Below are 22,228 nucleotides of genomic sequence, written 5' to 3'. Positions count from 1 at the left end.
TCTGACTAACTAAACAACTAAGCTCTTTTAAGCTATAAACATCATAATTCTAAGGAAAAGAAAGAATGGAGAAAAATAAAAGATTTAATACTACAAGGTACAGAAACAAGAGAAAACAACTTCCTTACAAACACCAGGATATAGAAAATGTGGAGGAACATTAAACTCACCGGCATGAGCAAGAAAGAGATCCTTCAAAAACCCCAATTCTTTTGTTAACATTCTAATCTTCTCCTCCAACATTTCATTTTCTGTCTTGAGTTGATGGACCCTCTGAAGGGTCTGCTGTGTCCGCAACTTACTTTTAACACGACTGCGTTTTACAGCCTATATAAACAAACAAGAACACTAAAAAGCATACATGGCAAGACAAAAATATTAAGAGGGAAAAAAACACATTATGACATAGCAGTGTAGCTCAAAACCATGGTCATTTTTTCCCTTTTAAATCAGAGACTCTCAATTTTAATACAAGGGTTATCTTTTTTTATTTTAAAAATTAGTTCATGTGAAATTAATAATACCGGTACTAATAATAATAATTCTTCAACTAATGGTATTAAGAGAAACAAGATTTCCACAATATCGCTCACAAAATGAACTTCCAAGTAGGCCCATGCCTGTAAATCTAGTGAAATGAGTACTTCAAATTCAAAAACTTTTTAAATACTTATTGACTATGCAAGGATTCAATTTCACTACCTACCTACATTCTACACACCAGGAGAACATTTAAATAACCACACACAGCTTGCTATCTTCAGGAAACAATTTTTTTTAAACACAAGCCCTTTTTTTGTTGACAATGTACCGTCTGAATGTATGAACTATTTATGGACCCCAGTATTTCAATATAGGCTACAACAAATGATTGGTTTTCATACATTTCAAAAAGGATGGTAGAGAAAAGAAATGGGAAGACACTAATTCAAACCATTTTAACCTTTTCGCTGGTAACACTGTGAGAGACTAACAGAACCCTCCGTGCTGAATTATTAAAAAAAAAAAAAAGTAATGTCTCAAAATACATTAAAAATATGAAAAGTGTACAAAAATGATAAGCTATTTTATATGAACTGGCAAAATAATTCCAGAACAGCTTTCAGTTTTATTTTTTTCCACTAAAATTAAGAACAGAGAAAATCAGGGTTGTCCATAGGAGCCAAAAATACTCTTTCCTATAAAAAGTTTGATATTCTTCTTTCACAAGTGCTAAATTTTGACCAAATTGCACAACACTATTTCAACAATTATGAATGAGACATTTTAGCTATTTTACAAATCAGGGTTGTCCATAATAGGCAAAGTACACACTGGTCATTGCCTTGAATAGATCCGGTATGATTAATTATTTCCTAATAAAAAGCAATCAAAGAACATTTCTTCTTTCTTGCGAACTGGCCAAACTTAGGACCACGCCAATACCACTTCACTTCCTTCTTATCATCCCTTCTTCCTTCCTCTTTCTCCACAGTGCCTTCATTCTTTCAGAATGTTGCGCTCTTATCTCTTCAGTCCATCTTCCCCCTCTGCGCTCTTTCTTTTCTTCAACAGAAACTTTTATGTTGGAAAGTCCTTTCCTGAATTGGTCTCCATCACGACATTCTTCATCTGCAATTCCTAACCTCTTGAGTTCTTTCTTCAACTGTTTGGCATATCCCCCCCTGGTTCTTCAAGTAGTATATTTTATTAAAAATTTGTTTATTTAACCTTGCTGGATCCATTCTGACCATGTGTCCATAGAATCGCAGCTGTCTTTTCCTTATTGTTGTTTCCAGGTCTTCTGTTCTTTTGTATATCTCCTTATTTGAACGTAATCTGTAGTTTCCCTCTACCATCCTTGGGCCTTAAATCCTCCTTAATATTCTCCTTTCAATCTTTAGTAGTTTTTCCAGGTTCATTAGTGTTGCTGTTTCCACCCCATACAGAATCACTGGTTTTACCACAGTGTCATAATGTCCTAGTTTGGCATTAATGGAAAGATTCTTTTTGTTGTAAATGGCTTTGGTGGCAGGGTTTAGCCTTTCCAACCTAAGTCTCCTATTTTCCATGGCCTCTTTATCCATCCCGTTGCTACTGATAATCTCTCCCAGGTATTTAAACTGCTCTGTGACTTTCACTTCGCCATATTTCGTCTTCATTGTTCTCTTCACATAATTCCTGTCCATGCTCATCTCATCTCTGTTTTTGTGAAGGAGGTTTTTAAACCTGTTTTCTCGGCTATCTCCTGTAGTTCATTTATCTGTGTTATTGCTTCCTCTTCTGTCTCAGCGAAGAGTGCCAAATCATCAGCAAAGGCCAAACACTTGGGTTTGACATGTTTATTTTGACTACCTATTGTAGCACCTGAGTCATTATGTTCCCACAGTGTTTCCATGTCCTTATCTAGAAACACACTGAAGAGTGTTGGGGATAATCTGTCACCCTGTCTCAGACCTGTTTTTATCTGGAAGGGTTTGCTGATCTCTCCTCGAAATTTCACTTTGGATATGGTGTTTGTTAGTGTTAACCTAAATAAGTTGAGTGTTTTTGGATCGATGCCATATTCCCTCAAAATTTCCATCAATGTGTGTCTATCTATTGAATCGCATGCTTTTTGAAAGTCAACGAAAGAGATGAAGATGTTCTTTGGTTGCGCATTGTAATATTTGATTATCATTTTTAGACTCAAGATATGATCCTGACAAGAGCGCCCTCTCCTGAAGCCACCCTGATACTCTCCCAACTTGTGGTCAATTTGCAGTGTCAGTCTGTTCAATAGGATTTTAGAAAAAATCTTATATGTGACAGATAAAAGTGATATTCCTCAGTAGTTGTTGACGTCTGTTTTTGGTCCCTTTTTATGTAGTGGGTGTATTAATGCCACTAGCCAGTCTTCTGCTATTTTTTCATGTCTCCAAAATATTCCAGAACGGTTCTGTCGCTTCAGTGATAAAGGCGTCATTGGCTATCTTCCACAATTCTGCTATTACTCCATCTTCACCAGATGCTTTGTTGCTCTTTAGGGAGTTTATTACTTCCCTTACTTCTTCCTCATCTGGTGGTTTGGAATCTGGGTTCTGGATTGTGTCCTTCTCAATCTCCAATTTTTCCCGTGGCGTTTCACAGGTAAGGAGGTCTTCAAAGTACTTTGCAAGGATCTCACAGATATCTTTATTGTTCAGGGCAAGAGTTCCGTCCATTTTCTTGAAATGCAGGCTCGGTGCTATATAGCCTTTGATTCTATTTCTAAAGGCCCTATGGAATAATCTGGTATTGTTTTTCTTTAAGTTTTCACCCATTTCTGTGACTTCTGCCCTAAGGTGTTCTCTTCTGACTCTTCTCCGTGTTTGGTGTGTTTGTTTCCTTATTTCTCGTGATTTTTCCAAATTTGTCACAGTCTTATTCTCATTCCATGCCTCAAATCTTTCTTTGATTGCATTTTCGCATTCTGCAATTCCACCATGCATGCTTGCTTCGATGTTTTGTAGATGCTAATTCATATCATTATTTAATAATGTAACAAAAATTAAATTTAAGTCAGAGTTGGCCAAAATAAGAAATATAGAGAAAACACTAAGTACTAAAATATCAACTCACATAATTTACTGTACACCAAATTTTTTCATTATTTACAGCAGACACTCCAATATGTCAGTCTTCAAAACTTCACTAATGTGTGGTATATTTCGAAGCAGAGGTGAACACAGAGAGTCATGTCTCATTTGACACACATTTACCAGGTTTCTTGTCTTTTCTTTTTGCCAGTTGTGTTGGAACAGACATGGCAGCATCTTGTTGGAAATTTTCTCTTTGGAGTAGGTTGTACAGGGGATGGGATATGGCTCTCCATCAGTCTGAGTGGTTGGTCACCAGATGTAGGGAGTCCTTTTACTGGTTTGCCTAGAAATGTGGTACTTCTGGATGAGTTCCCTTATAAGCTGTAGCCGGAAATCTGCTAGAGGTATATTCTGTCCAGTTTTGGCATTGAAGACAGCATGAAAATTTAGAACAGTGATGTCCAGCTGGTGGAAAAAGAACTTTCTGTACCATTTCATTGACTTCCACAAACACACTTGATAGAACTGATCATCATGTCTGTCCAGTCATCAGGACCCATGTACTTGTTATAGTCAATAACGCAATGGGGTTTCTCTACAGGCAGTCTTGTCTGTCTGTCCATCTTCCTTGTAGGTCTCATGTTGTCAGTATGTCGCGTGGTCAGTGTTCAAACTTTGCTATGATCGAACCACCTGATGGCAATCGTGTTATCTGTCGCTTTTGATTCAGTTTGTCCTTTCTTCAATTTTGTAGTAAATTTCGGCATACCCCTCCTGTTTTTCCTGACGGTACCACATGTATTGGTTTTGTTTTTGTGTAGGTGATCATACAGTTGTGGACTTGAATACTAGTTATCTATCTACAATGTATGTCCTTTCTGCAAGTACCTTTCAATTAGCGTCAAGACAGCTACACCTAATACCCCAAATTCATGTTCAGGAATTATTTCTGTAGTTGACCCTGTGTAAACAATAAAATCCAGGACATATCCAGTCTCCCAATCGCAGATAACAAATGTCTTTATTCCAAATCTGTCTCTCTTTGATGGGATAAACTGTATGAATGAAAGCCTGCCTTAGAAAAGCGTCAAACTTTCATCAATGAAACTGTTTTTGAACAGGGTAAACGTTTCTCTAAACTTGTTTCTGAAATGGTCAATTACAGGCTTTATTTTATACAGCCGGTCACTTTCAGACTGACTTGTCAATGAAATGTACCAACCGCAATAATAAGAGATACCTGTCTCTAGACATGAAATCCGAGAACTGCGGGGTAATTATTAGAGAATCAGTTGACCAGTATTCAAGAATTGTAAGTTTCTTCATTCTTGCCATAAGCATTGTCACAGCGAAAAAGAGGTACAGTTCTTCAGGTGTGGTTCCCTCCATTTCTGTAGCCTTGAACTTGGAGACGGTGGCATTGTTTGCGTAACAAATACAAAATACTTGTTTGTTTCAACTGCTATATGCTCCATAATTTCTCGTGAAAAGCAGCACTGAAATATGTCTAAAGCCGCTTGTCCATCATGAATTACACCGAATGATATACCCGAAGAACTGCCACCAAAACTGTGTATTACAGGACTGAACATATTACCTGTGCACCATTGAAAAAAATCAGGTTCAGAACAAATTATTTTCCTGGTTTGTGGAGCTGGTCCTTGAGGCTCAGCATTATCACTGTCACTACTACTGCTACTGCTACTACTACTACTACTACTACTACTACTACTACTACTACTACTAGGACTATAATCACTACCCAAATCACTGGTATCTGAGCACTCATCTTCTGATTCAAGAGTATTCACAGCTTCTATAACTTCGAAATCGGAAAGAACACGCCGTCCCCTACTTGAAGCCATTTTTACAAACCCTGGACACACGTGCTTTCTGGGACTCCCAATCTAGGTTGCGCACTGAACTGAGTGCATTAATTCAGATATTTGACCACAGATATTGTTAAAATGCAGTCTCCGTATTGAGTGATGGTCCATATGTTGCTAAAAGATGTAGCTTGTTGCCACTCAAGTTTGGAAAACAAAGGCAAGTGCAAAGGTATCTATTTCCTTTTCAGAAATGTAGCTAAAGTTACCGACGAGATATCTCGGGCGCAGCAAGGACGTGACGTACTACCACGCCCGAAATATCAAGGGCGTAACAGTGTAAGGGTAAATACTGAAGATGATGATGATGATCTTGATGCTGTTATTGTTTTAGACATCAGTCCATACACAGGTTTGATGCAGTTGTCCATGCCTTGCTATCTTGTGCTAATTTTTTCATTTCTATGTAACTACTACATCCTACATCTGTTCTAATCTGCTTGTTGTATTCATACCTTGGTCCACCCCTACTGTTCTTACGGCTTACACTTCCCTCAAAAACCAAAAGTCCTGGGTGTCTTAAAATGCGTCCTATCATTCTATCCCTTCTTCTCATCAAGTTTAGTCAAACTGATCCCCTATCACCAATTCGATTCAGTATCCCTTCATATGTGATTCGATCTACCCATCTCACCTTCAGCATTCTACCTGTAATACCACATTTCAAAAGCTTCTATTCTCTTTCTCTCTGAGCTAGTTATCATGCAGTGCTATGCTCCAGATGAACGTCTTTAAAATAATAATTCTAATTCCTATATCAATGTTAAGGAAATATTTTATTTTTATTTTTTAAAGAAAGGCCTTCCTTGTTTATGCTAGTCTACATTATATGTCCTCCTCACTTCTGCCATCATTCATTATTTTACTACCAAAGTAACAATGTTCATCTACTTCCTTTAAGCCTTCATTTCCTAATCTAATATTTACTGTATCACCTGACTTTGTTCGACTGCATTATATTACTTTTCTTTTGGACTCACTTATTTTCATCTTGTATTCCATCCCTCTTTCCATACCATTCAGCAGTTTCTCTAGATCTTCTGCAGACTCGGATAAAATAACAATATCATCGGCAAATCTCAGGGTTTCGATTTCCTCTCTTTGGATCGTGATTCCCTTTCCAAATTCCTCTTTGATTTCCTTTAGCGCTTGTTCTATATAATCATCAAAAAGGAGGGGGGGAGAGAGAGAGAGAGAGACAAACAGCAGCCTTGCATCGCTCCTTTCTGGATTGTTGCTTCTTTTTGAGAGTCCTCGATTCTTATCTATCAAAAATGCTGGATCTGTTGTTTGAAGAAAGGAAGACAAACATGTCTCACTCATGGATATAGATTTTATTATGAGCTTAACATCTACATATTTTGTGTGTTTCAGCATAACATAAAAACATTTCCAACCCCATTCTCACCATAAGTATTTTAACTGTATGTGTCAGTTTTGCATTTACATGTATTTAGCTGAAGATGTTCCACATTTTAGGAACGAAACGTGTACTAATTTTTTAGTTTAATAGGTTGTCTTTTTTACAAGTTGCTTTATGTCGCACCGACACAGATAGGTCTTATGGCGACGATGGGACAAGAATGGGCTAGGAGTGGAAAGGAAGTGGCCGTGATCTTAATTAAGGTACAGCCCTAGCATTTGCTTGGTGTGAAAATGGGAAGCCACAGAAAACCATCTTCTGGGCTGCCAACAGTGGGGTTCGAACCCAATATCTCCCGAATACCGGATACTGGCCGCACTTAAGCAACTGCAGCTATCGAGCTTGGTAGTTAAGTAGTCAGACTTGAAGCTGGATTATGTCTGTATTTTCATGAACTAGCTATAAAAACACTAAGAATGGAAGGTGGGATTCTTCTTTCAACCTTACCGAGCTTGATAGCTGCAGTCGCTTAAGTGCGGTCAGTATCCAGTATTCGGGAGATAGTAGGCTCGAACCGCACTGTCGGCAGCCCTGTAGATGGTTTTCCGTGGTTTCCCATTTTCACACCAGGCAAATGCTGGGGCTGTACCTTAATTAAGGCCACGGCCGCTTCCTTCCCACTCCCAGCCCTTTCCTGCCCCATCGTCGCCATAAGACCTATCTGTGTCGGTGCGACGCAAAGCAACTTGCATAAAATATATATGTTTCAACCTTAGGTTTGAGGGGTTGACTAATGTACATTAGGCAACAGACAATTGACAACGTTGACCTGAGCTTTTTCTACAGGATCTTAAATGGATATTTCTACTCCAAATGTCTCTTTTCACCGTTCTCCTTCCATGTCCTTTTCCACTCCACCAGATTCAAATATCTCCTTCCACATTCCTCACACACAGCACACAATAATCCAATGATCATTTCAAATCAGTCTCTCCTAAACAACTTAAACAATATTAACATGAGACACAAGCTTGATATATCAGGCAGTAAAGATATATTCCAAACCAAGACGAATAACATCTTAAAATAAGTCAATGTGAGATACAGTGAGTCAAAAAAGTATTCAACTGCTGTAGCTACAACACATAAGAGACAGGAAAAATGTACAAACTGTGGGGTGACAGACAAACGGACAAGGGCAGAGGTCATGCATACCTGTGCGGCAATAGGGAATCACAAACAACGTTATTAGCTTGCCCAGTTTCCCACCAGGGGACAAAATGTGATAGGCCTTGACGCAAGTGTGATAAACAGATATAACTTGAAAACAACATTCTCTCACCCATGCGTAAATAATGCAAGTATCGAGCTTGAATTATTATTATTATTATTATTATTATTATTATTATTATTATTACTTTACGATTATGATTATTATTATTACTTGTAATGTATGGCTATGAATTGTTACATCAAGTTAGTATTTGTATTATTATTACGAAATGATTGCACTGTTTGTGAGGTTATGTCATGAAACGTGTGCTGTACATAAATATTTGTATGAGTTCAGTTCATATAAATACCTGTAAATTAATACTATATAATTTATTATTGCCTGTATTGATGTGTAATCTGCTACAGAATTGTGAAACACACTGTAACTTCCAGAATGGCACTAGATCATGGTAGAGTATTCTGTTCATTATAACCATGCTGTTAGGCACTCGAGAATTTACAAGAAGGTATTTTGGTAATGTATCTTTCTAGAAGCCTGGCCAGGCACGCATATAAGGAGGTGGTCTTGATAGTAGTGACGAGTTTATTGTTCAGTAGAGTTATGAGTTAACAGGTTATACTTGTGACCGCGTGTTGTGACATGCTTTCAAGCAGTCATCTGTTTCAACTGTGTTTTAAGGTTGCAATCTCTATGTGCATTGATAGGCAATTGTCAAAATGGCGGTTTGTGATGTGTTTTGTTTGTGACAGCAGTGATTAAGGTTATGTGTGTGTTTAATTTGTAAATAGATGTGAATAAATAACTGTATCAACTGACAGTATTTCGTATGTGTCTTTGTGGATACATTAGCCTGTAAGACAAACAAGTATTCAACACGGGACTACGGGAAGAGCACGGACCTGCAGTAGCGCAACAGCTTGTAGTGGAGAAGTGTCGCCATGGTATAGGACTGAGTTGCAGAGTGGTTAAGTAAGTGGAGCAACAATGGGACATAAACAGAAGGAAACAGTACAAGAAGAACACAAAATTGCAGTGAGGTTGTATTGCAAGGGGAAAACATTTAAGGAAATTAATGAAATACTAGAGAGACCGATATATACAGTGAAGAGCATCATTTACAGGTTCCAGAAATCTCAGACTGTACAAAAAAACATGAAGTGGCCGCCCGTCACTCCTAACGCAGGCCGAAAAATGCAACATAGTATGAAATGTGAAGAAAGATCCTAAATTGAGAGTGCCGAAAATTAGAAATGAAGTGGCATGGGAACTAGGAAAGGAGGTGAATGCGCAAACAATAAAACATACTGTTGAAGCTGGCTACAATGGCTGCACAGCCTGACGAAAACCTTATACATCAGTAAGGCAAACAGGAAAAAGCAACTGCTCTATGCAAAAGAACACTGCAGTGATACACATGAGATGTGGCACATAAAAGCTGATGAAAGCAAATTTAATATGTTTAAAATGGATGGAGGAAAAGGAACTGTGAACTAGAGGAGCAAAATCTGACAGCTACAACAAAACATGGTAGGGGGTTAGTAATGCCGTGGGGCTGCATGAGTGCCAGTGGTGATTTATATTTCATTGATGGCAACATGGACCACATGTGCTATATTAACATTTTAAAGGCCCACTTGCCAAACAGTGTACAGCAGTTGCGTCTTCCAAATGATTACATCTTCACTCAGGACAACGATCCCAAACACACCGCTCACAACATGAAGCTGTGGTTGTTGTACAACACCCCATGTTGGATGGTGACCCCTCCCCAATCGCCGGACATAAATCCCGTCGAGAATTTATGGCATATTGTCAAAGAAAACAAAAAAAATCACATCTCCAGCAAAAGTGACTCGAAGCGTGTTTTGATGGAAGAATGGCAGAAAATCATACACAAAATTATAGAACCCTTGGTGCAATCCATTCCTCAAAGACTTCTGGAAATTATTAAGTGAAAAGGAGGCCCCACGAAGTACCAGGAACGTTACCAGGGTCACAAATACAGCTGAAAGTATTTCAGTTGAATACTTATTTGAGGTAACATTACTAGTGTGTTGTTGCATCTTATGTACTGCTTACATTTTCTTCCTAATTCTGTCACGTTTCGTTTGTATTCGTCTCACTGTGGACAGTAAATATGTCTTTGACCATGACTAGTCACGTTTGTTTTCCTTCGACCACCTCAACTACTGCATTGTAATGCGGTGAATACTTTTTTTTAACCCATTGTAGCCTAGTTTACCACCATCTTGACCCAAGATGACTTGGCTATCAACATGAACATTCCTGTGATTTTTCAATAGGACACTTATTATTATTTATTTTCCTTAAATTGTACATGTACAATTTAGGGGTGGTAGATGGAGAAAGGGCAAGCCCCACATACACGGAAGTGCCTCCATCTTCACATGTGTACATATACTCTACTGAATATTTACATACAAACTTATGTAGACAATTTTAAATTTACATATTTACACTACAAACACTGTACCCTTAGAATAATAATTATCTTGATTTATCCTGAAAATATTAGAGTAAGAACACCCAGCCATTTATACTCTCACTCAGACCCCTGTATACACACTCATTCACAACCACTCCCACACGCGCACGCATACACATTTGCCCACATACACCTGTACTCTGCCTTTGCTGGCAGGACCTAGTGTTTACAGTGCACTATGTCTTCTGGTATGGGCTACAGCAATTTTGTTACTTTCATTGATCTGTCTCTGTCTTATCCTTGGCTTTGACAATATGAAAGTGACTGAGGTATGAGCGATGCTAGTAATGCCATTCCTTATGCAGCCAGTCCCTGCTATGAATGGTGTGAAAACATTGTTCACAGGGTCGGTTGGTGCATGCATTTCAGTGGGCTTGGCAGACTGATATGTAATAGCAACTCTGGCTCGGTGAGGAAAGCAACAGGAAACTACCTCACTCCTCATTTCCCTAGTACGCCTCTTCAGTAATGCCTAGGCCATTTATGACAGCTGATGGCAGAGCTGTTGAGGATCCAACCAGCCTTAGGGCTGAAGACTGAACATACACATACACCTGTACTTGCACCCATCCTTCTTGCAATTCTAATTTATACAAGTTATATACATCGCATATGGGTTTCTATTTACATATACATTTTCTTTACTTCGCGGAGGAAGTGAGGAAGAGGAAGTAGCTTTACCACAGATGGTATAAAGTTCCAGGTACGAGCAGCCCTTGAGTAAAACCCATTTAAATATGAGGTTGTTCTAGCGAAGGGAGGGACAAGAGTAACTCCTTGGCCTCTTTTAACAGAGCGGTAATTGAGCTGCAGGCGGTGGAAAGGGGAGAGGTGTGTGTTATCTGTCAGGGATTTCCTAAGGAAGGCTACATCTATTTATGTACATAACGAGTTCACTGGTGGCAATGACCTGGCAGTGTTTAAGGGGATGTGTTTGTTAATTAAACGTTCTGCTCGTCGCTGGATACCTTCTAGTTTCCTCATATTTTCCATTATAGTTGGATGCCAGAAAGGAAGGCCATATAATAGTATGGGCCGCACAAGGGAAATATAAGCCGTTCGTAGGGCTTTACTTCTTACTCCCAAGAGACATCTACGGACGAAATCTAGCGCCCTGTATGCCTTACACCTCACTTCCTCCACGTGTTTATTCCATTTCAGATTGTCGATAATGTGAATACCGAGCAGTCTGATGGAGTCGGCAGTTGGATTCCACATAGAGTAGGTTGGTTCTGGAGTGGTTGTTTAGCTCTGCTTAGTCTTATATATTTACACTTCTTAATATTTATATACATTCTATTTACCTCACACCACAGAGCTATACTATCCAGATCCGATTGGAATTTTACAATATCATCACTGTTTTTCATGGCTCTGTAAATGACTGTGTCATCGGCATACTGCGCCATGGTCGAATTTACACAATCCGGTAAGTCGAGAGCATAAATTGTGTACAGGAGGGGCCCTATCACACTGCCCTGAATTACTCCAGAAGTAATTGTGGTTTGGTCTGATTTGGCTCCTCTGTTCACAACACATTGCGTTCGACCCACCAAAAATGACCTCAACCATGACAGCAGTTTACCCTGAATGCCGTAGTTGCTAAGTTTTAACAGAAGTCTTTGATGTGACACCTGGTCAAAAGCTTTGCTCCAGTCCAGAGTCACACAGTCTATTTGTGAGACATCAGTCTGCTCCAAAGAGAACTGCCAGTCATCAATGACTTTTGTTAGAAGTGTTGTGCAGGATTTTCCTGGAATGAAGCCATGCTGGTTTGAGTTCAGCAGGTTTCTCTCCTTGAGAAAATCCAACATATATTTAGCAACTAGACGTTCCATACATTTACAGGCCCCTGATGTTATAGAAACTGGGCGGTAATCATCTACATTTTCCTCATCTCCATCTTTGAAAACTGGCACTACGTTGGCTTCTTTCCACTCCAAAGGTACAGACCCGGTATTAATGGAATAGTTGAAGAGAGCGCAAAGCGAGGGCGCCAAGCGACTGCACAATTCTTGAGAATTCTTGCTGGCACTCGGTCCGGCCCGGTCGCGGCATGAGGTCTTGTTTTCAGAAGGCTCTCCTTTACTTCATTCGTTGAGAAATACAGGTTGGTTAGAGGGAAGAGAAGGGTAGATGTCCTTGAATATAGCATGTTCTCTTCCTCAGTAGGGACGGAGAAGTTACTTTTCAATTTCCTGTTGAAGGTGTCTGCAATGTCTTGTGGTGTGGAGACTGCCGTACCGTTATGTTTAAATACAGATGGAGCTCTGTTGCAACCTTTACTTCTGAAAAGAGCCCAGAGTTCCTTGGAGTTGGTGTTGAGACTGTGGATGTAAGAATCGCCGGAATCTCTGATAGATTGTTTAGCCTTGTTCCTAGCCAGCCTGTATTTCTCCCACTCACAATCGGTTGTATTTCTTTTCCATTTCTGGTACAGGCGGTCTCTTCTTCGAATTTCTCGCACTATCTCCTTGGTAATCCATGGAGATTTCCGTCTGCTGGTTATATTTACTGTTGGTGTGGTTTCTTCTATGCAATGAAAGAAAATTTTCTTCCAGTCGTTCCACATCTTGTTTATGTCAGTACTGCCGGTGAAATCTGAGGTGAGAACGGGGAGGCGGTTGGATAGTAAAGTGGATAGATCGTTCCAGTTTGTTCGGGAAAAATTATAAACTGTTCTGGTATGGAGTTTGGGGGATGGTTTTAAATGGGTCAGTGTTGCGAGAATTGCCTGATGGTCACAGAATCCAGGAACAGTATTAAGAGATTGGACGGACTGTGGTATATTACTTAGGAAAAGATCAAGGGTTGAGCGTGTTGTTTGCGTAATATGCGTGGCTTTGAACATTAATTGATGAAGGAATAAATCATAGAAAGCGGAAAGGAATTTATTGGCGAGGGGGTTATTTGGAACAGGTGCAGCATTTCTGGACCACGTAATTTCTAAGTTGAAATCACCGACAATATAAATGGCATCGTAATTTTGTTGTACATGTTGCACACGCTCGAGAGAGAGGATTAGTTCATCGTTCATTTCCGGCGACGACTTAGGGGCGTGATAAATTGATCCAATAACCTCTTCAGACCTGGGGTACACATATGTGCACCTTCGGTTATTACGTATTGACGGTGTGGGGATTTGACTTATCTGCATTCTGACCTCGCATACACATTTGTGTACCATTGGGTTCTTTAAATCTACACCAGATTGCAGCAGCGCGTTGAACAAGCTTTTGCTGCAGACGAAGAACGAAAGCAGAGTTACCAAGAAGGCGGCACGACCAACCTCGCTTACTGGTAAATCCGTTTTTAATCAATATATACCTATTTTCAGCCAGGAAAAAATGTATAAACTTTATTACATGACTAATTATCACATTCATGTTAAAAGTTCACACAATTTTTGTTGATGTGTGCACTATTTGAGCAAAAATTACAAGGTACACATATGTGCACCTCAGGTTCAAGTTAACAGAAAATGTCTGTATCTCCCTATTTATTCTTACAGATTCTGGCTTAGGTGGTGATGATATTAGTGCCCTTCTGAACGATAGTGATGGATAATTTTCAGATTATAGTGATGAGGAATACATAAATGAACCCCTGGAGGTGCCAAATAACGAAGAAGTTCAATCAGAACAAGAAATAAGTCATGATCCAGGTAGAAATGATTTGGCTGATTCCAGTGTTACAATGTCTCCTACAGAATTGCCATGGGTTTCTACGGAGTAAATCTTCAGAGTTTATTAATGTTTCTATAATATTGTTGCAATATTGGAGTAAACTCGTTAGAAAACTAGAAAAATTAGAAATTAGAATGAGAAAAGAATCACTCTTCAATCATAGGTACTAAAACGACATAATTTGATGCTGATTCATGTGCAAAATTCCCAAGTTATAATAGGAAATTAATTAATTTGTTATGAAGGAATAATTTGTGTAATAGTAACACAGCGCATTGTTGTTCCATAATGACACCCCGTGGAGTGACTACTGATGAGGTGCTACCTCGAGATTCAGATTATTCAAAGGAAAAGCTGTATTCAATTTTTGAATATTTCATTTTACAGTTCTGGCAACTAGTAGCAGATTAGACCAACCTAAATTCTGTGCAAAAGCGCAGTCATAGATCTGTGAGTACTACAGTGAAGGAGATTGTGAAATTCACTGGAAGTCAAGTGCTAATGGGAACACTGAAGTTTCCCCAAAGTAGAATGTATTGGTCATAAGATCTGGCAGTTCCACTTATATGTGAGGCTATGACAAGAGATCCATATTTTGAACTGAGAAGTTATCTCCATTTTCATGACAACGAGGTGTAAAGATAAACTATTGAACGTAAGACCGATTTTAGACTGTGTTCTAAGCAGTGCTATTCCTTACCTCGAACAGTCCACCTCTCCATAGATGGGCAGATGATTCCTTTCTCCAGAAGGTGCAAATTTAGACCGTTCGTGTCATCAAAACCAAACCCTATTTGGCTGAAGAACTTTGTTCTAGTGGCAAGAGATGGTACTGCACTTGACTTTTACTTGTACAGTTATGACAAACAGGACTGGTCCTGTATTGAAGGAACTGAAGAGTGACAAAGATATGAACAGGGGAGAATGGGATGAGGGAGTTCGACAGGACGAAAATATGTGTATTCTAAAATGGAAATACAGTAAGTACGTAGTGCTACTGTCAACTATTGTGGGAAGTAGACCAGCAGGCACGTTCCCACGGTGATCAAAGAAAGATAACTAGAAGATTGATGTATCACGACCAGCGATTGTAAAAGATTATAACGTCTCAATGGGAGGAACAGACTTGTGTGATAGGCTTGTGGCCTATTACAGAACTGATGTGCGGATCTGCAAATGGCCAGTAAGAATATATAGCCACTTCACTTATCTAGTAATTGTAAACTGCTGGCTTATGTACAAGCGCTTTTGTGCACGAGAAAAATTCCGAAGAAAGACCTACTTGGACTCCTTGCTTACTGTCTGGCTGTCGCAAGAGCTAAGAATCAGTATTGAAGATCAACACGGGTCAAGAGGCTGACATAACACCAAGGAAGCAAAGAAGAGTTGTGCCACAACCCGATGCTGACGTTCGAACAGACGGTTTTGAACACCTATTCCCTACAATGACGACAATTTTGCCTCAAAATGCCGTTTTCCGGGATGCAAGTCAAGATCACGAGTTACGTGCGTGAATTGTAAAGTGTATTTTTGCATAATGAAAAACAACTGTTTTGAGAACTATCTCATAAGAAAGTTGAACTGTGACCTGAGGTGCACATATGTGCACCTTCTGTATATTTTATGAATAAAATAAATATTTCTTTTTACCACCAAATATGACTTACTGAGGTCATTTTTAAGTCAAAAAAGCAAAGAAATAATTTTTATCCCAACTTCCTTGCTCTCGGGTCTGAAGAGGATAAGGAATTTGCGTTTGTTGCAAGTCACTTCCACCCACAGTGCTTCGGCTGCTGTCTCCAGGTGATGAACTCGAGTTGGATGACATTCTGGCTTGGCTGCAATTAGAACTCCGCCTGCAGAGCGGTGGGATCGGTCCTTACGGAACAATGTCAGCGAGTCAGGGAACACTTCTGAGTCATTAATTTTGCTGGACAACCACGTCTCATTGACACATACGATGGTCGGGTCACGGCTTTCAAGCGATGCGTGGATATTTTGTAACCGTCCAGGTCGCATAATACTGCGCGCATTGAAGGCAAAAAGTTATATATTTTTATTTACATATGTACATTTAGAATTATTTACTAAGTCACTGGGCGTATCACTGGTAACTGTAAAGAACAAGTCTGATAACAGCGGCATTTCAGACTTCCAGCATAACCATGTACGGGAACCGTTCTTTATTTTTCTGAATTCAGACACTGAGAGTTTTGCGCAGGTTCTATGGCCTTTTAGTAAGCAATTATTACAGTGGACAAATAATTGGTTCCTCCTACCACTATTTCCGCAAATTGTGCACTGTTGTGGACCCGGGTTTAGTTCGATGTCCCCACTTAGGGCAAGTGCCAAGCACAGCAGTGGCTGATTATCTACAGGCAGTCTGACAACACCGCTCCCGTCCCTTCGCCGAGGCCGACCTATGGCTGCCATCCCCAGACTTTCAGCACTGCACCACGTCAAACCGTTAAGAGTACATTTTTCACTCACCAATAGTTTTTCCAATAGAATTATGTTTTCCACGTATCCAGGAGGGTTATCTGAAGCGATTGTAGCACTTTTGGAGTATTGCACTGCAATCTTTACCACCAAAAATACAATAATACTGTGCATAACACTCAGCGTCACTTCTGCACAAGCCACCATCTTATAAATAAATAAATAAATAAATAAATAAATAAATAAATAAAACCAAAATAAATAAATAAATAAATAAATAAATAAATAAATAAATAAATAAATAAACAATAAAATAAATAAATAATCAATCAATCTTGGAAATAGCACTGGGGCTCTTTCATCTTAATTAACTTTATAATCCGCTGCTATTGTTCTCTAATCAGTTCAATAATTAAAGAAAGTACAGTTTCAATAGAACTGTATAATTCTTCACTAGTATGTTTTCTCAAGTAGATGTTATTTCGGTCACAACCCTTGAAAAGCACATAACTGAGGTTTCACAGTCAAATGGCGTATGGCTTTTAGCGCCGGGAGTGTCTGAGGACAAATTCAGCTCGCCAGATGCAGGTCTTTTGAATTGACTCCCGTAGGCGACCTGCACATTATGATAAGGATGAAATGATGATGAAGACGACTCATATACCCAGCCCTTGTACCAGCGAAATTAACCAATTTTGGTTAAAATTCCCGACCCTGCCGGGAATCAAACCCGGGACCCCTTGACCAAGGGCCAGCGCGCTAAACATTTAGCTATGGAGCCGGACAGGTTTTACAGTATGTTGTTTGATATTTATCATGAAGACTAAAACAGGAATGTCAAAATGATGAACGTTTCTACTTCTATTAAAACCTGCTGCAGAAGAATACTGCAGTGAACACATTATGAACAGTTGGATTTTGCACCAAGGAGCTGCACACTGCCATCCTTAAGTGGTTGAGGTGTCATTAATGATTCCAGTTTTGGGTACTCTGGAAATAGTTGAAGACAACTGTGTCCTTTTGCAACAATACTACCCAAGTGCATGAAACATAAAATTTAGATTATTTAAGTTATACCTGATTCTAATGGTAATTCCACGTGATGTCACCAGACATTCTGTGGCCTTGGGTAGATTCACACACAACATAAGGCATGTCATTATAATCCCTCTCTCCTGCACTCCACATGACTAATTTCAAGGTCTAATTTTCTCAGTAGTTGTGGACTCGTTTTTCTAGGACCCATCTGAAGAATGACCACCAGCCATCTGAATAACGACCACTATCACATTTACATATGATGCCATCCCTATAAACAACTACATTTTCATCTATTACTTAGATACCAGAAAATGAGGTAAAATGAGGGGGCAATCATCAGGAAGATGGATACTGACATTTTGTGAGTCAGAGCGTGGAATGTTAGAAGCTTGAATCGTTGTGGTAGGTTAGAGAATCTGCAAAGTTAGACGTAGTTGGTGTAAGTGGAGTACTTTGGCAGGAAGAGCAGGATTTTTTGTCAGGCAACTACAAAATTTTCAACACAAAAACAAACAGGGGAAATGCAGGAGTTGGTTTAATAATGAATAAGAAATTAGAGCAGCTGGTAAGCTAATAAGACCAGAATAGTGAAAGGATTATTGTTGTCATTGTTGTGAAATCCTGGTGTAGTATATAGTATTTCTTTCCTCTGAGATTTATATATTCATATAATAAGCTATTTTATTTGTATTGATATTTTCATATCCTGGGACCCCCATGACCAAAGGCTAGCACACTAACCATTTAGCCATAGATGTAAAAATAGGAGTCTGATGCGCAATAAGTGCTCACAGAATTATAGGGCCTATTTTTTTGTGAAACAATAAATGTTGATCGATATATAGACCAGAGACTTTTACAAAATGTTTGGAAGACAAGTACAAAAATTTGCCCCTCCCACATTAATGCTGAAAAGTGAGGATGGAAAAACAACACATAATGACAAGGAAACTGCCGAAATCATGGCAAAAGCATTCATTAAACTTTTGAATTGTGAAGAACCCGAGGAACTTTTAGCAATTAATACAGGCACACCAAAACCCCACCTGAACTCATAAACCCCCCAACAATCCAAGAGGTGGAAACAGCTTTCAAAGAGTTGAAAAATTATAAGACATGCGGAGAAGACTAAGTTTTTGCAGAAATGTGGAAATATGCCAGTGATACAGTTCGAAAATCCTTACACATGGTCCTAACAAAAATCTGGAAAACAGAAAAGTTCCCCAAACATTCGACCACAGCCATAATCCACCCACTCCACAAAAAAGGAGATAAAAGCAATCCAGATAATTACAGAGGTATCTCTCTCTTAGACTGCACATACAAGATTTTCTCAAGAATCCTATACAGGAGGATCAGAGAGCAATTAGAGGAAGAATTACGTGAATACCAAGGAGGCTTCAGACCTTGGAGAAGCTGTGCAGAACAAATCATCACTTTAAAATTAGCCATAGCATATTACAGGAAGCAAAACAAACCTCTTTCAATAACCTTTGTGGACTTTAAAAAGTTTACGACTGTATCCATAGACCTACAATGTTGAAAATTTTAAGAAATTTTGGGCTCCATCCAAAATTAATCAAATTGATTGAACTCACCTTAACAAACACTAAATCAAAAGTCAAGTTCAAAGGGGATTCTCTGAGCCATTCATCATAAAAACAGGCTTAAGGCAAGGAGATTGCTTGTCACCACTGCTGTTCAACTCTGTGTTGGAATATATAATGAGGGAATGGTACAAGAGTAACCCAAAGAACATCCGAATTGGAAGACCAAAAGACAACATTGCCTAGGTTTTGCCGATGACCTTGCTCTCTTGTCCAACAATATTCAGGAAACCAGACAACAAGTTATATCACTACAGGAAATAGCAGAGAAAATTGGTCTTGGAATATCTTGTGAAAAGACAGTAATCATGTTTACTGACCCACCACTCATAAACAAAATTGCCATAGGAGACCAAGAAATCAAAATTGTAGATAAATTTAAATATCTGGGAGAAATCATAACATATAACCTCAATGAAAAGCCAGCATGGCATAACAGAATAAATAAACTGACCAGAGCACAATATATTATCAAGAAAACCTACAACAAAAAGGGTCTGTCAATAGCAACAAAATTAAAACATTACAAAACAGTCACTCAACCAGAAATAACATACGCAAGCGAAACCATCTTCAAAACAACTAACACTGCACAAATAGACAAAATACTCAAGATAGAGATAAGAATCATTAGAACGTGCATCAACAAATCATACCAAAAAGATGGACACTGGAGAGTAGCTTCTAATGAAACAGTCTACAAGGAAACAGAACCAGTAATGAGCACAATCAGGAAGAAACGCATTTCATTTTTTGGACATCTAATCAGGACACCAGAGAACAGGATCATCAGGAGAATAATAGAAAAATTATGGAATAGTAAGTGCAACATTAAGTGGATTACAGAAATCAAGGAAGATATGGATGAACTACAAATTACAGTGGAAGACCTAAGAAACAAAACCGACAAAATCAAGAAACTCACAGACAAACAAACCAGACTGCAAATCAGAATCAACAAACAGACAATAGGAAGGGTGATTTCCGATGAAGAAAGAAGGATAAGATCAGAGAGAATGAAAAAGTACTGGGCTGACAGGAAATTGAAAAATTCTTTGTATAAAGTTGGCTAGAGTGGTCCAATGAAGGCCATAAAATGTAAATAATAAATAATAATATAGACATCATTCTCAGACCATTCTTTCAAGAGCTGATGGAAGAAGAAAGGAGTAATGGTTATTTCATGCAAGATAATGCGACGGCACACACTGCTAATTAGTCTATGGAGGTAATACGGGAAGTTTTCGAAGATCGTGTGGTTGATTATCCCCCTAGATCTCCTGATTTATATCCCGGTGATTATTACAGTGGGGGATGCTGAAGGGAAAAGTGTATGTGAACAACCCTCACACAAGAGAACTACAAGAGAACATTACACAAGTTATTTTGAACATCACATGGGCTGAGATTCGCCAAGTTTCTGTAAACCTGTTTACGAGGTGTCAGGCGTGTTTGAAAGCTGAGGGACAACATTGTGAACATCAAATGTAATGCCAGGTAGGTTTTAGACTAATAGTTTCACTAGAGATGGCTTTCTATAAGAGTGAATATCCGTGATGTAGTGGGGAGGAAAAGCGTGCGTAATACCGGCTAGCAACGGAGTGTCACTGCACTGGTCGTGCCGTGCTCTGAGTGGTGCTGCGGAGAGAGCCAAAAAAAAAAAAAAAAAAAAAAAAGACCCTGCACTTCTGGGTGCCATTACAATAGACATAATGGTTTTGTATTGCTTACATCTGCATTCATCTGTGTCCTATTATCAAGAACCTTCTTCCTACACACTACCACAGTATTACCTGTGCAAACCTCTACAACAGCAAAGGCGGAGATGGTGATCATCAGTACGACGGAAGTGGCAGAAGAGTCAGCCCTTTCGAACTAAGGCATGACGTTAAACTGCGTCCACCGAATGACCACCGGTTTAAGTGGTCGCCCTCTACCAAGTTCCAACGGCCTCCTCGGAGGGCAGATGAGCGGGTAGAGGTCCAGGGCACCCTCTTGTACTTGGGGTGGGAAGCTGCTCCTAAAGGCGGAAGAGCCACTGGATGGCCAACGACATAGGATCAGGAAGGCAAGGGGAAACCACCTGATTATCATCCCATGAGCACACCATGCAGAGTCAAAAAATGAATATTTGTATGCTGCGCGATCTGAGTAGCGACCGGCATCAGATTGGGTCCGGGCCGAACGATGTGAAATGTGCGACTGGACGTGCAGAGATTAACGATCAGGCCTCACACGGTAAATCTGCTACTGATTGATCAAATGCAGACCAACTTCGCAAAGGTAAAACAATAACTATATGGAATGTGAGAGGGTTACTTCAGATAGGAAAACTTTGCACTGTAGAAAGAGAACTCTAAAGAACATCAAATTGACATTTATGGACTGTCAGAAACTCACTGGAAAGGATGTGGGCATTTTGAAAGAGATGACCATGAAATATACATCACCGAGGCAAATGATACAGGTCAGAATGGCGTTAATTAAATTGAAACAATATGTTGAGGAATACAGACCTATCAATGAAAGAATACCGACCCTCACTCTCAACACCAAACCATATAAACTACATCTGATCCAGGTACATCTACCCACCATCGCTGCAGACGACCAAGAGATTAAAGACTTCTACGCAGACATAGAAGATACTATAGCATCACTTAAACCAAGAGGTATTACCATCACATCGGAAGACTTCAATGCAAAAGTAGGAACCACATCGATGGACAACCACTAACGAGAAACTGTAGGACAGTATGACCTGGGTACACATGAGTGAGGCAATCGGTTGATACAGTTTGCAACCGACAATAGTCTTTCCATTATGAATACCATGTTTAGACACCATAAACATCATGTCTTTACGTGGACCTCCCCGAATGGGCATTTTAAGAACCAAATTGATTACATCCTTGTCGATAAAA

The 22,228-nt window shown here is 39.3% G+C and overlaps 1 protein-coding gene across 4 annotated transcripts in view; it reads right to left on the bottom strand.

The window, feature by feature from the left end:
- LOC136876324 (CCAAT/enhancer-binding protein gamma) overlaps positions 1 to 22,228 on the bottom strand; it is a 73,339-nt gene that overhangs the window by 41,715 nt on the left and 9,396 nt on the right. For all 4 annotated transcript variants that reach the window (XR_010860569.2, XR_010860568.2, XR_010860567.2 and 1 more), the window contains exon 2: positions 171 to 327. Coding sequence is in view for 1 of the 4 variants with exons in the window: in XM_067150175.2 (XP_067006276.1) it covers positions 171 to 327 (157 nt within the window). In the remaining 3 variants the exon portion in view is untranslated. The remainder of the gene's footprint in view (positions 1 to 170; positions 328 to 22,228) is intronic.

This window comes from Anabrus simplex, chromosome 6, assembly GCF_040414725.1.
Source record: "Anabrus simplex isolate iqAnaSimp1 chromosome 6, ASM4041472v1, whole genome shotgun sequence".
In the NCBI taxonomy this organism is placed as follows: Eukaryota; Metazoa; Arthropoda; class Insecta; order Orthoptera; family Tettigoniidae; genus Anabrus; species Anabrus simplex.
This window is presented reverse-complemented; position numbering and strand designations above follow the sequence as displayed.